The sequence below is a fragment of the Phasianus colchicus genome, chromosome 35, assembly GCF_987193195.1.
Source record: "Phasianus colchicus chromosome 35, bPhaCol1.hap1.1, whole genome shotgun sequence".
Lineage (NCBI taxonomy): Eukaryota > Metazoa > Chordata > Aves > Galliformes > Phasianidae > Phasianus > Phasianus colchicus.
The window spans coordinates 1,373,496-1,389,280 of NC_143470.1; the positions used below are offsets into that span (position 1 = coordinate 1,373,496).

General features: G+C 57.0%; 1 protein-coding gene across 2 annotated transcripts in view; it reads right to left on the reverse strand.

Moving 5' to 3' along the window:
* Window positions 1–365: 365 nt before the first annotated feature.
* Window positions 366–15,785, reverse strand: part of CSNK2B (casein kinase 2 beta) — a 41,223-nt gene continuing 25,803 nt past the window's right edge. For both annotated transcript variants that reach the window (XM_090129270.1, XM_090129269.1), the window contains exons 5-6: window positions 10,072–10,261; window positions 366–555 (exon numbers count right to left, since the gene is read on the reverse strand). In XM_090129270.1, the coding sequence (XP_089985396.1) occupies window positions 465–555; window positions 10,072–10,261 (281 nt within the window). In that variant the 3' untranslated portion in view covers window positions 366–464. The remainder of the gene's footprint in view (window positions 556–10,071; window positions 10,262–15,785) is intronic.

The window sequence follows — 15,785 nt, forward strand, 5'->3', positions numbered from 1 at the left end:
CCAAAACCCTCCAAAACCCCCCAAAATGCCCCCAAAACGACCTCAAATCCCCCCAAAATCACTCAAAATGACCCCAAAACCCCCCAAAAGCCCCCAAAATGCCCCCAAAACGACCTCAAATCCCCCCAAAATCACTCAAAATGACCCCAAACCCCCCCAAAATGCCCCCAAAACGACCTCAAATCCCCCCAAAATCACACAAAATGACCCAAAAACCCCCCAAAATGACCCCAAAACCACCCAAAATCCCCCCCAAAATCCCCCAAAATGACCCCAATGCCCCCCAAAAACCCCCCAAAATCCCCCCCCCCCCCCAAACCACCTCACACCCAACACGTTTTTCATCATCCTCAGTTTCTTTATTCCCCCCCCCCCTCGGCGTTTTTCGTTCCGTCGACCCAAAATCGCAGGAATTTGCCCCAAAATCCCCCTTCCCCCCCCCCCTTTTCTCCCCCACCCCCCCCTCAGCGGATGGTTTTCACGGGGCTCTTGAAGTTGCTGGCAGCCTGCAGCTGCAGCTGGTAAGCCATGGGGTGGATCTTGAAGCCGTACAGCCTGAGGGGGAAAAAAAGACACAAATCAGCCCCAAATCACCCCAAAATTGACCCCAAAAGGGACACGGAGACATCAGGGGGAACTGGGGGGGAATGAGACACCAAAATGGGTCCAAATCTGCCCCAAATCACCCCAAAATTGACCCCAAATGGGACACGGAGACGTCAGGGGGAGCTGGGGAGAATGAGACACCAAAATGGGTGCAAATCTGCCCCAAATCACCCCAAAATTGGCCATAAAACAGGGATGAAGCCTCAATGAGAGCCAGGGGGAATGCAGGACCCAAACAGCCCCAAATCTGCCCCAAATCACCCCAAAATTGGCCCCAAATGGGACAAGGAGACATCAGAGGGAGCTGGAGGGGATGAGACACCAAAATGGCCCCAAATCTGCCCCAAATCACCCCAAAATTGACCCCAAATGGGACATGGAGCCGTCAGGGGGAGTAGGAGGGAATGAGAGACCAGAACAGCCCCAAATCTGCCCCAAATCACCCCAAAATTGGCCCCAAATGGGACACGGAGCCATCAGGGGAAGCTGGAGGGGAACACGACACCAAAATGGCCCCAAATCTGCCCCAAATCACCCCAAAATTGACCCCAAATCAGGGCTGGAGACCTCAATGGGAACTGGGGGGGAATGAGACACCAAAATGGGTGCAAATCTGCCCCAAATCACCCCAAAATTGGCCATAAATCAGGGATGGAAGCATCAATGAGAGCCAGGGGGAATGCAGGACCCAAACAGCCCCAAATCTGCCCCAAATCACCCCAAAATTGGCCCCAAAAGGGACACAGAGACATCAGTGGGAATGGGAGGGAATGAAAGACCAAAACAGCCCCAAATCTGCCCCAAATCACCCCAAAATTGACCCCAAATGGGACATGGAGACATCAGGGGGAGATGGGGAGAATGAGACACTAAAATGGGTCCAAATCTGCCCCAAATCACCCCAAAATTGGCCCCAAATGGGACACGGAGCCATCAGTGGGAGTAGGAGGGAATGAAAGACCAAAACAGCCCCAAATCTGCCCCAAATCACCCCAAAATTGACCCCAAATCAGGGCTGGAGACCTCAATGGGAACTGGGGGGGAATGAGACACCAAAATGGCCCCAAATCTGCCCCAAATCACCCCAAAAATTGGCCATAAAACAGGGATGGAAGCCTCAATGGGAGCCAGGGGGAATGCAGGACCCAAACAGCCCCAAATCTGCCCCAAATCACCCCAAAATTGACCCCAAAAGGGACACGGAGCCATCAGTGGGAATGGGAGGGAATGAAAGACCAAAACAGCCCCAAATCTGCCCCAAATCACCCCAAAATTGACCCCAAATGGGACACAGAGCCATCAGTGGGAGCTGGGGGGAATGAGACACCAAAATGGTCCCAAATCTGCCCCAAATCACCCCAAAATTGACCCCAAATGGGACAAGGAGCCATCAGATGGAGCTGGAGGGGAACATGGCCCCAAATCGGCCCCAAATCACCCCAAAATTGACCCCAAATGGGACATGGAGACATCAGGGGGAGATGGGGAGAATGAGACACCAAAATGGGTCCAAATCTGCCCCAAATCACCCCAAAATTGGCCCCAAATCAGGGATGGAAGCATCAATGGGAGCCAGGGGGAATGAAAGACCAAAACAGCCCCAAATCAGCCCCAAATCACCCCAAAATTGACCCCAAATGGGACACGGAGACATCAGTGGGAGTGGGAGGGAATGAAAGACCAAAATAGCCCCAAATCTGCCCCAAATCACCCCAAAATTGACCCTAAAAGGGACATGGAGCCGTCAGGGGGAGTAGGAGGGAATGAGAGACCAGAACAGCCCCAAATCTGCCCCAAATCACCCCAAAATGGGACCACAAAGGGACACGGAGCCATCAGGGGGAGCTGGGGAGAATGAGACACCAAAATGGCCCCAAATCTGCCCCAAATCACCCCAAAATTGACCCCAAATGGGACACGGAGACATCAGGGGGAGTGGGAGGGAATGAAAGACCAAAACAGCCCCAAATCTGCCCCAAATCACCCCAAAATTGACCCCAAATCAGGGCTGGAGACCTCAATGGGAACAGGGGGGGGATGAGACACCAAAATGGCCCCAAATCTGCCCCAAATCACCCCAAAAATTGGCCATAAAACAGGGATGGAAGCCTCAATGGGAGCCAGGGGGAATGCAGGACCCAAACAGCCCCAAATCTGCCCCAAATCACCCCAAAATTGACCCCAAAAGGGACACGGAGCCATCAGTGGGAATGGGAGGGAATGAAAGACCAAAACAGCCCCAAATCTGCCCCAAATCACCCCAAAATTGACCCCAAATGGGACACAGTGCCATCAGTGGGAGCTGGGGGGAATGAGACACCAAAATGGTCCCAAATCGGCCCCAAATCACCCCAAAATTGACCCCAAATCAGGGCTAGAGACCTCAATGGGAACTGGGGGGGAATGAGACACCAAAATGGCCCCAAATCTGCCCCAAATCACCCCAAAATTGGCCCCAAATCAGGGATGGAAGCATCAATGGGAGCCAGGGGGAATGAAAGACCAAAACAGCCCCAAATCTGCCCCAAATCACCCCAAAATTGACCCCAAATGGGACACGGAGACATCAGTGGGAGTGGGAGGGAATGAAAGACCAAAATAGCCCCAAATCTGCCCCAAATCACCCCAAAGTTGACCCTAAAAGGGACATGGAGCCGTCAGGGGGAGTAGGAGGGAATGAGAGACCAGAACAGCCCCAAATCTGCCCCAAATCACCCCAAAATGGGACCACAAAGGGACACGGAGCCATCAGGGGGAGCTGGGGAGAATGAGACACCAAAACAGCCCCAAATCTGCCCCAAATCACCCCAAAATTGACCCCAAATGGGACATGGAGACATCAGGGGGAGATGGGGAGAATGAGACACTAAAATGGGTCCAAATCTGCCCCAAATCACCCCAAAATTGGCCCCAAATGGGACACGGAGCCATCAGTGGGAGTAGGAGGGAATGAAAGACCAAAACAGCCCCAAATCTGCCCCAAATCACCCCAAAATTGACCCCAAATCAGGGCTGGAGACCTCAATGGGAACTGGGGGGGAATGAGACACCAAAATGGCCCCAAATCTGCCCCAAATCACCCCAAAAATTGGCCATAAAACAGGGATGGAAGCCTCAATGGGAGCCAGGGGGAATGCAGGACCCAAACAGCCCCAAATCTGCCCCAAATCACCCCAAAATTGACCCCAAAAGGGACACGGAGCCATCAGTGGGAATGGGAGGGAATGAAAGACCAAAACAGCCCCAAATCTGCCCCAAATCACCCCAAAATTGACCCCAAATGGGACACAGAGCCATCAGTGGGAGCTGGGGGGAATGAGACACCAAAATGGTCCCAAATCTGCCCCAAATCACCCCAAAATTGACCCCAAATGGGACAAGGAGCCATCAGATGGAGCTGGAGGGGAACATGGCCCCAAATCGGCCCCAAATCACCCCAAAATTGACCCCAAATGGGACATGGAGACATCAGGGGGAGATGGGGAGAATGAGACACCAAAATGGGTCCAAATCTGCCCCAAATCACCCCAAAATTGGCCCCAAATCAGGGATGGAAGCATCAATGGGAGCCAGGGGGAATGAAAGACCAAAACAGCCCCAAATCAGCCCCAAATCACCCCAAAATTGACCCCAAATGGGACACGGAGACATCAGTGGGAGTGGGAGGGAATGAAAGACCAAAATAGCCCCAAATCTGCCCCAAATCACCCCAAAATTGACCCTAAAAGGGACATGGAGCCGTCAGGGGGAGTAGGAGGGAATGAGAGACCAGAACAGCCCCAAATCTGCCCCAAATCACCCCAAAATGGGACCACAAAGGGACACGGAGCCATCAGGGGGAGCTGGGGAGAATGAGACACCAAAATGGCCCCAAATCTGCCCCAAATCACCCCAAAATTGACCCCAAATGGGACACGGAGACATCAGGGGGAGTGGGAGGGAATGAAAGACCAAAACAGCCCCAAATCTGCCCCAAATCACCCCAAAATTGACCCCAAATCAGGGCTGGAGACCTCAATGGGAACTGGGGGGGAATGAGACACCAAAATGGCCCCAAATCTGCCCCAAATCACCCCAAAAATTGGCCATAAAACAGGGATGGAAGCCTCAATGGGAGCCAGGGGGAATGCAGGACCCAAACAGCCCCAAATCTGCCCCAAATCACCCCAAAATTGACCCCAAAAGGGACACGGAGCCATCAGTGGGAATGGGAGGGAATGAAAGACCAAAACAGCCCCAAATCTGCCCCAAATCACCCCAAAATTGACCCCAAATGGGACACAGAGCCATCAGTGGGAGCTGGGGGGAATGAGACACCAAAATGGTCCCAAATCTGCCCCAAATCACCCCAAAATTGACCCCAAATGGGACAAGGAGCCATCAGATGGAGCTGGAGGGGAACATGGCCCCAAATCGGCCCCAAATCACCCCAAAATTGACCCCAAATGGGACATGGAGACATCAGGGGGAGATGGGGAGAATGAGACACCAAAATGGGTCCAAATCTGCCCCAAATCACCCCAAAATTGGCCCCAAATCAGGGATGGAAGCATCAATGGGAGCCAGGGGGAATGAAAGACCAAAACAGCCCCAAATCAGCCCCAAATCACCCCAAAATTGACCCCAAATGGGACACGGAGACATCAGTGGGAGTGGGAGGGAATGAAAGACCAAAATAGCCCCAAATCTGCCCCAAATCACCCCAAAATTGACCCTAAAAGGGACATGGAGCCGTCAGGGGGAGTAGGAGGGAATGAGAGACCAGAACAGCCCCAAATCTGCCCCAAATCACCCCAAAATGGGACCACAAAGGGACACGGAGCCATCAGGGGGAGCTGGGGAGAATGAGACACCAAAATGGCCCCAAATCTGCCCCAAATCACCCCAAAATTGACCCCAAATGGGACACGGAGACATCAGGGGGAGTGGGAGGGAATGAAAGACCAAAACAGCCCCAAATCTGCCCCAAATCACCCCAAAATTGACCCCAAATCAGGGCTGGAGACCTCAATGGGAACAGGGGGGGGATGAGACACCAAAATGGCCCCAAATCTGCCCCAAATCACCCCAAAAATTGGCCATAAAACAGGGATGGAAGCCTCAATGGGAGCCAGGGGGAATGCAGGACCCAAACAGCCCCAAATCTGCCCCAAATCACCCCAAAATTGACCCCAAAAGGGACACGGAGCCATCAGTGGGAATGGGAGGGAATGAAAGACCAAAACAGCCCCAAATCTGCCCCAAATCACCCCAAAATTGACCCCAAATGGGACACAGTGCCATCAGTGGGAGCTGGGGGGAATGAGACACCAAAATGGTCCCAAATCGGCCCCAAATCACCCCAAAATTGACCCCAAATCAGGGCTAGAGACCTCAATGGGAACTGGGGGGGAATGAGACACCAAAATGGCCCCAAATCTGCCCCAAATCACCCCAAAATTGGCCCCAAATCAGGGATGGAAGCATCAATGGGAGCCAGGGGGAATGAAAGACCAAAACAGCCCCAAATCTGCCCCAAATCACCCCAAAATTGACCCCAAATGGGACACGGAGACATCAGTGGGAGTGGGAGGGAATGAAAGACCAAAATAGCCCCAAATCTGCCCCAAATCACCCCAAAGTTGACCCTAAAAGGGACATGGAGCCGTCAGGGGGAGTAGGAGGGAATGAGAGACCAGAACAGCCCCAAATCTGCCCCAAATCACCCCAAAATGGGACCACAAAGGGACACGGAGCCATCAGGGGGAGCTGGGGAGAATGAGACACCAAAATGGCCCCAAATCTGCCCCAAATCACCCCAAAATTGACCCCAAATGGGACACGGAGACATCAGGGGGAGTGGGAGGGAATGAAAGACCAAAACAGCCCCAAATCTGCCCCAAATCACCCCAAAATTGACCCCAAATCAGGGCTGGAGACCTCAATGGGAACAGGGGGGGGATGAGACACCAAAATGGCCCCAAATCTGCCCCAAATCACCCCAAAAATTGGCCATAAAACAGGGATGGAAGCCTCAATGGGAGCCAGGGGGAATGCAGGACCCAAACAGCCCCAAATCTCCCCAAATCACCCCAAAATTGACCCCAAAAGGGACACGGAGCCATCAGTGGGAATGGGAGGGAATGAAAGACCAAAACAGCCCCAAATCTGCCCCAAATCACCCCAAAATTGACCCCAAATGGGACACAGTGCCATCAGTGGGAGCTGGGGGGAATGAGACACCAAAATGGTCCCAAATCTGCCCCAAATCACCCCAAAATTGACCCCAAATGGGACAAGGAGCCATCAGAGGGAGCTGGAGGGGAACATGGCCCCAAATCGGCCCCAAATCACCCCAAAATTGACCCCAAATCAGGGCTAGAGACCTCAATGGGAACTGGGGGGGAATGAGACACCAAAATGGCCCCAAATCTGCCCCAAATCACCCCAAAATTGGCCCCAAATCAGGGATGGAAGCATCAATGGGAGCCAGGGGGAATGAAAGACCAAAACAGCCCCAAATCTGCCCCAAATCACCCCAAAATTGACCCCAAATGGGACACGGAGACATCAGTGGGAGTGGGAGGGAATGAAAGACCAAAATAGCCCCAAATCTGCCCCAAATCACCCCAAAATTGACCCTAAAAGGGACATGGAGCCGTCAGGGGGAGTAGGAGGGAATGAGAGACCAGAACAGCCCCAAATCTGCCCCAAATCACCCCAAAATGGGACCACAAAGGGACACGGAGCCATCAGGGGGAGCTGGGGAGAATGAGACACCAAAATGGCCCCAAATCTGCCCCAAATCACCCCAAAATTGACCCCAAATGGGACACGGAGACATCAGGGGGAGTGGGAGGGAATGAAAGACCAAAACAGCCCCAAATCTGCCCCAAATCACCCCAAAATTGACCCCAAATCAGGGCTGGAGACCTCAATGGGAACAGGGGGGGGATGAGACACCAAAATGGCCCCAAATCTGCCCCAAATCACCCCAAAAATTGGCCATAAAACAGGGATGGAAGCCTCAATGGGAGCCAGGGGGAATGCAGGATGGAAAGAGCCCCAAATCTGCCCCAAATCACCCCAAAATTGACCCCAAATGGGACATGGAGACATCAGGGGGAGCTGGGGGGAATGAAAGACCAAAACAGCCCCAAATCTGCCCCAAATCACCCCAAAATTGACCCCAAATGGGACACAGAGCCGTCAAAGGGAGCTGGGGGGAAAGAGACACCAGCTACCCCAAAACCGCCCCATAACTGCCCCATAACCACCCCACAGCTTCCCTATAACCGACCCATAACCACCCCATAGCTGCCCCACAGCCTCCCTACAACTGCCCCATAACCGCCCCATAACGGCCCCAAACGCCCCATACCGACCCCAAACCACCCTATAACCACCCCATATCGACCCCAAACCACCCCATATCGACCCCATATTGACCCGAAATCACCCCATAACCACCCCAAACCACCCCATATTGACCCCAAACCACCCCATAACCACCACAAGTGACCCCATATCGACCCCAAATCACCCCATAACCGCCCCATAACCACCCCAAACCACCCCATATCGACCCCAAACCACCGCATATCGACCCTAAACCACCCCGTACCACCCCATAACGACCCCAAACCACCCCATATCGACCCCAGACCACCCCATAACCACCCCATATCGACCCGAAATCACCCCATAACCACCCCAAACCACCCCATATCGACCCCAAATCACCCCATAACGACCCCATAGCCACCCCACACCCACCTGGGCACGAACTGGTTGGCGGGGCGCTTGGGGCGGTACTCGGGGTGCGCCCCCAAACCACCCCATATCGACCCCAAATCACCCCATACCCACCCCATATCGACCCCAAACCACCCCATAACCGCCCCATATCGACCCCAAGTCACCCCATAATGACCCCAAACCACCCCATATCGACCCCAAACCACCCCATATCCATCCGAAACCACCCCATATCGACCCCAAACCACCCCATAACCGCTCCATATCGACCCGAAGTCACCCCATACCGACCCCAAACCACCCCATATCGACCCCATATCGACCCCAAACCACCCCATAACCGCCCCATAACCACCCCAAATCACCCCGTATCGACCCCAAACCACCCCGTATTGAACCCAAACTTCCCCATATCGACCCCAAACCACCCCATAACCGCCCCATATCGACCCCAAGTCACCCCATACCGACCCCAAACCACCCCATATCGACCCCATACCACCCCATAATTACCCCAAACCACCCCATATCGACCCCAAACCACCCCATATCAACCCCATAACCACCCCACATCGACCCCAAACCACCCCAAACCACCTCATAACCACCCCACATTGACCCACCTGGGCACGAACTGGTTGGCGGGGCGCTTGGGGCGGTACTCGGGGTGCGCCCCCAAATCACCCCATATCGACCGCAAACCACCCCATAACCACCCCATATCGACCCCAAACCACCCCACATCGACCCCAAACCACCCCAAACCACCCCATAACCACCCCATATCAACCCCAAATCACCCCATATCGACCCCAAATCACCCCATAACCACCCCATATCGATCCCAAACCACCCCATAACCACCCCAAACCACCCCATAACGACCCCATACCGACCCCACAGCCCGACCTGGGCACGAACTGGTTGGCGGGGCGCTTGGGGCGGTACTCGGGGTGCGCCCCCAAATCACCCCATATCGACCCCAAATCACCCCATATCGACCCCATAACCACCCCAAACCACCCTATAACGACCCCAAACCACCCCATATCGATCCCAAACCACCCTGAGTCACCCCATATCGACCCCAAGTCACCCCATATCGACCCCAAACCACCCCATAATGACCCCAAACCACCCCATATCAACCCCAAACCACCTCATAACCACCCCATAGCCACCCCACAGCCCCACCTGGGCACGAACTGGTTGGCGGGGCGCTTGGGGCGGTACTTGGGGTGCGCCCCCAAATCACCCCATATCGATCCCAAATCACCCCATAACGACCCCAAACCACCCCATAACCACCCCATATCGACCCCAAACCACCCCATATCGACCCCATATCGACCCCAAACCACCCCATATCGACCCCAAACCACCCCATAACCACCCCAAACCACCCCATATCGACCCCATATCGACCCCAAACCACCCCATAACCGCCCCATAACCACCCCAAATCACCCCGTATCGACCCCAAACCACCCCGTATTGAACCCAAACTTCCCCATATCGACCCCAAACCACCCCATAACCGCCCCATATCGACCCCAAGTCACCCCACATTGACCCACCTGGGCACGAACTGGTTGGCGGGGCGCTTGGGGCGGTACTCGGGGTGCGCCCCCAAATCACCCCATATCGACCCCAAACCACCCCATAACCACCCCATATCGACCCCAAACAACCCCATACCGACCCCATAGCCACCCCACATTGACCCACCTGGGCACGAACTGGTTGGCGGGGCGCTTGGGGCGGTACTCGGGGTGCACCATGAACAGCATGTGTGGGAAGCCGGTGCCGAAATAGGCGCCGTCGGTGTGGTGATGCCGCGACGACTTCGGGGTGTAGACGTCCATGCATTTGGGGCAGTACAGCTTCACCATCGCCTCCCCGGGGATGTCCGACAGCCCTACAAGTGTGGGGTGGGACCCACTGAGCGCCGGCTCTGCCCCATAGAGCACCCAGCACCACAGATCCCAGCCCCATAGAGCCAAGTCCCATAAATCCTTCAACCCCATAGACATCAGCCCTATAAAGATGTGAGTCCTATAAGTCCCCAGCCCCATAAATCCCCCAGCCCCACAGATCCCAACAGCCCTACAAGTGCGGGGCGGGACCCGCTGAGTGCCAGCTCTGCCCCATAGAGCACCCAGCCCCACAGATCCCAGCCCCATAGAGCCAAGTCCCTTAAATCCTTCAGCCCCATAGAACCCCCAGTCCCATAGATGTGAGCCCTATAGGGACGTCAGCCCCACAGATCCCAGCCCCATAGATCCCAACAGCCCTACAAGTGTGGGGCGGGACCCACTGAGCGCCGGCTCTGCCCCATAGAGCACCCAGCCCCACAGATCCCAGCCCCATAGAGCCAAGTCCCTTAAACCCTTCAGCCCCATAGAGCCCCCAGCCCCATAGATGTGAGCCCTATAGGGACATCAGCCCCATAGAACCCAACAGCCCTACAAGTGTGGGGCAGGACCCACTGAGCGCCGGCTCTGCCCCATAGAGCACCCAGCACCACAGATCCCAGCCCCATAGAGCCAAGTCCCATAAATCCTTCAACCCCATAGACATCAGCCCTATAAAGATGTGAGTCCTATAAGTCCCCAGCCCCATAAATCCCCCAGCCCCACAGATCCCAACAGCCCTACAAGTGCGGGGCGGGACCCGCTGAGTGCCAGCTCTGCCCCATAGAGCACCCAGCCCCACAGATCCCAGCCCCATAGAGCCAAGTCCCTTAAATCCTTCAGCCCCATAGAACCCCCAGTCCCATAGATGTGAGCCCTATAGGGACGTCAGCCCCACAGATCCCAGCCCCATAGATCCCAACAGCCCTACAAGTGTGGGGCGGGACCCACTGAGCGCCGGCTCTGCCCCATAGAGCACCCAGCCCCACAGATCCCAGCCCCATAGAGCCAAGTCCCTTAAACCCTTCAGCCCCATAGAGCCCCCAGCCCCATAGATGTGAGCCCTATAGGGACATCAGCCCCATAGAACCCAACAGCCCTACAAGTGTGGGGCAGGACCCACTGAGCGCCGGCTCTGCCCCATAGAGCACCCAGCACCACAGATCCCAGCCCCATAGAGCCAAGTCCCATAAATCCTTCAACCCCATAGACATCAGCCCTATAAAGATGTGAGTCCTATAAGTCCCCAGCCCCATAAATCCCCCAGCCCCACAGATCCCAACAGCCCTACAAGTGTGGGGCGGGACCCGCTGAGTGCCAGCTCTGCCCCATAGAGCACCCAGCCCCACAGATCCCAGCCCCATAGAGCCAAGTCCCTTAAATCCTTCAGCCCCATAGAACCCCCAGTCCCATAGATGTGAGCCCTATAGGGACATCAGCCCCATAGAACCCAACAGCCCTACAAGTGTGGGGCAGGACCCACTGAGCGCCGGCTCTGCCCCATAGAGCACCCAGCCCCACAGATCCCAGCCCCATAGAGCCAAGTCCCATAAATCCTTCAACCCCATACACATCAGCCCTATAAAGGTGTGAGCCCTATAGGTCCCCAGCCCCATAGATCCCAACAGCCCTACAAGTGTTGGGTGGGACCCACTGAGCGCCTGCTCTGCCCCATAGAGCACCCAGCCCCACAGATCCCAGCCCCACAGATTAAAATCCCATAGATCCAAGTCCCTTAAATGCTTCAGCCCCATAGAGCCCCCAGTCCCATAGATGTGAGCCCTATAGGGACCCAGCCCCACAGATCCCAGCCCCATAGATCCCAACAGCCCTACAAGTGTGGGGCAGGACCCACTGAGCGCCGGCTCTGCCCCATAGAGCACCCAGCCCCACAGATCCCAGCCCCATAGAGCCAAGTCCCTCAAATCCTTCAGCCCCATAGAGCCCCTAGTCCTATAGATGTGAGCCCTATAGGGACATCAGCCCCATAGACCCCAACAGCCCTACAAGTGTGGGGCAGGACCCACTGAGCGCCGGCTCTGCCCCATAGAGCACCCAGCACCACAGATCCCAGCCCCATAGAGCCAAGTCCCATAAATCCTTCAACCCCATAGACATCAGCCCTATAAAGATGTGAGTCCTATAAGTCCCCAGCCCCATAAATCCCCCAGCCCCACAGATCCCAACAGCCCTACAAGTGTGGGGCGGGACCCGCTGAGTGCCAGCTCTGCCCCATAGAGCACCCAGCCCCACAGATCCCAGCCCCATAGAGCCAAGTCCCTCAAATCCTTCAGCCCCATAGAGCCCCTAGTCCTATAGATGTGAGCCCTATAGGGACATCAGCCCCATAGACCCCAACAGCCCTACAAGTGTGGGGCGGGACCCGCTGAGGGCCGGCTCTGCCCCATAGAGCTCCCAGCCCCACAGATCCCAGCCCCAAAGACCCCACAGCCCCACAGATCCCAGCCCCATAGATCCCAACAGCCCTACAAGTGTGGGGCAGGACCCACTGAGCGCCTGCTCTGCCCCATAGAGCACCCAGCCCCACAGATCCCAGCCCCACAGATTAAAATCCCATAGATCCAAGTCCCTTAAATGCTTCAGCCCCATAGAGCCCCCAGTCCCATAGATGTGAGCCCTATAGGGACCCAGCCCCACAGATCCCAGCCCCATAGATCCCAACAGCCCTACAAGTGTGGGGCAGGACCTGCTGAGTGCCAGCTCTGCCCCATAGAGCACCCAGCCCCACAGATCCCAGCCCCATACATCCAAACACCATAGATGTCAATGCTATAGATGCAAGTCCCTTAAATCCTTCAGCCCCATAGATCCCCCAGCCCCATAGATCCCAACAGCCCTACAAGTGTTGGGTGGGACCCGCTGAGCGCCGGCTCTGCCCCATAGAGCTCCCAGCCCCACAGATCCCAGCCCCATAGAGCCAAGTCCCATAAATCCCAGCCTCATACACATCAGCCCTATAAAGATGTGAGCCCTATTGGTCCCCAGCCCCACAGATCCCAACAGCCCTACAAGTGTGGGGCGGGACCCGCTGAGTGCCAGCTCTGCCCCATAGAGCACCCAGCCCCACAGATCCCAGCCCCATAGAGCCAAGTCCCTTAAATCCTTCAGCCCCATAGGTCCCCCAGCCCCATAGACATGAGCCCTATAGCACCCAGCCCCATAGAACCCGACAGCCCTACAAGTGTTGGGTGGGACCCACTGAGCGCCTGCTCTGCCCCATAGAGCACCCAGCCCCACAGATCCCAGCCCCACAGATTAAAATCCCATAGATCCAAGTCCCTTAAATGCTTCAGCCCCATAGAGCCCCCAGTCCCATAGATGTGAGCCCTATAGGGACCCAGCCCCACAGATCCCAGCCCCATAGATCCCAACAGCCCTACAAGTGTGGGGCAGGACCCACTGAGCGCCGGCTCTGCCCCATAGAGCACCCAGCCCCACAGATCCCAGCCCCAGAGATCCAAACCCCGTAGATGTCAACGCTATAGATGCAAGTGCCTTAAATCCTTCAGCCCCATAGATCCCCCAGCCCCATAGATCCCTATAGCACCCAGCCCCACAGATCCCAACAGCCCTACAAGTGTGGGGCGGGACCCGCTGAGTGCCAGCTCTGCCCCATAGAGCACCCAGCCCCACAGATCCCAGCCCCACAGATCCCAGCCCCATAGAGCCAAGTCCCTCAAATCCTTCAGCCCCATAGAGCCCCTAGTCCTATAGATGTGAGCCCTATAGGGACATCAGCCCCATAGACCCCAACAGCCCTACAAGTGTGGGGCGGGACCCGCTGAGGGCCGGCTCTGCCCCATAGAGCTCCCAGCCCCACAGATCCCAGCCCCAAAGACCCCACAGCCCCACAGATCCCAGCCCCATAGATCCCAACAGCCCTACAAGTGTGGGGCAGGACCCACTGAGCGCCTGCTCTGCCCCACAGAGCACCCAGCCCCACAGATCCCAGCCCCAAAGACCCCACAGATCCCAACCCATAGATCCCAACAGCCCTACAAGTGTGGGGCAGGACCCGCTGAGCGCCGGCTCTGCCCCATGGAGCACCCAGCCCCACAGATCCCAGCCCCATAGAGCCAAGTCCCTTAAACCCTTCAGCCCTATAGAACCCCCAGTCCCATAGATGTGAGCCCTATAGGGACATCAGCCCCATAGAACCCAACAGCCCTACAAGTGTGGGGCAGGACCCACTGAGCGCCGGCTCTGCCCCATGGAGCACCCAGCCCCACAGATCCCACACCCCACCCCGCAATCCCCAGCCCCACACCGACCCCCTGCCCCCCTCCCACCCCGCGACCCCCAGCCCCACAACGACCCCACAACCCCACAACGACCCCCCCCACCCCACAACCCCCAGCCCCACACTGCCCCCCCCGGCAACCCCCAGCCCCACAACGACCCCACAACGACCCACCCCATAACCGCAGGACCCCCAGCCCCACAGCGACCCACCCCATAACCCCCGGACCCCCAGCCCCCCACCCCAAATGCCCTCCCCGTACCGATGGGCAGCATGGGTCCCATGCCCCACAACAACCCCACAGCGACCCCACAGCGACCCCCCGCCCCACACTGCCACCCACCCCACAACCCCAAGGCTGACAACGACCCCACAACGACCCCACAACCCCCAGCCCCACGCTGCTCCCCCCACCCCACAACTCCCAGCCCCACAACGACCCCACAACGACCCCAAGCCCCCCTGCGACCCCCACCCCACAAGAACCCCACAACCCCCAGCCCCACAACGACCCCACAACAACCCCCAGCCCCACAACGACCCCACAACAACCCCACAACCCCCAGCCCCATACTGCCCTCCCGTGACCCCCAGCGCCACAACGACCCCACAACGACCAACCCCATAACCCCGCGACCCCCAGCCCCCCACCCCATAACAACCCACCCCACAACCCCACAAGCCCCCGTACTGATGGGTAGCATGGGCCCCATGCCCCACAGCAACCCCACAACAACCCCACAACAACCCTATAACGACCCCACAACGACCCGCAGCCCCATGCTGCCCCCCCCACCCCGCGACCCCCAGCCCCCCACCCCACAACAACCCCCCCATAGCCCCCCACACCACAACCCCCCACCCCACAACGACCCACCCCACAACCCCATAACCCCATAACCCCCCGCCCCCCACCCCACAACGACCCACCCCACAACCCCATAACCCCCCGCCCCCCAGCCCCCCACCCCACCCCACCACGACCCACCCCATAACCCCATAACCCCCTGCCCCACAACAACCCACCCCATAGCCCCCCACCCCACAAGCCCCCCATACCGATGGGCATCACGGGCCCCATGCCCCACAGCAACCCCACAACGACCCCACAACGACCCCAAGCCCCACAACGACCCACCCCATATCCCCATAACACCCCACCCCACAACGATCCACCCCATAACCCCATAACCCCCACCCCACCCCACAACGACCCACCCCACAACCCCATAACCCCCCACCCCACAACGACCCACCCCACAACCCCA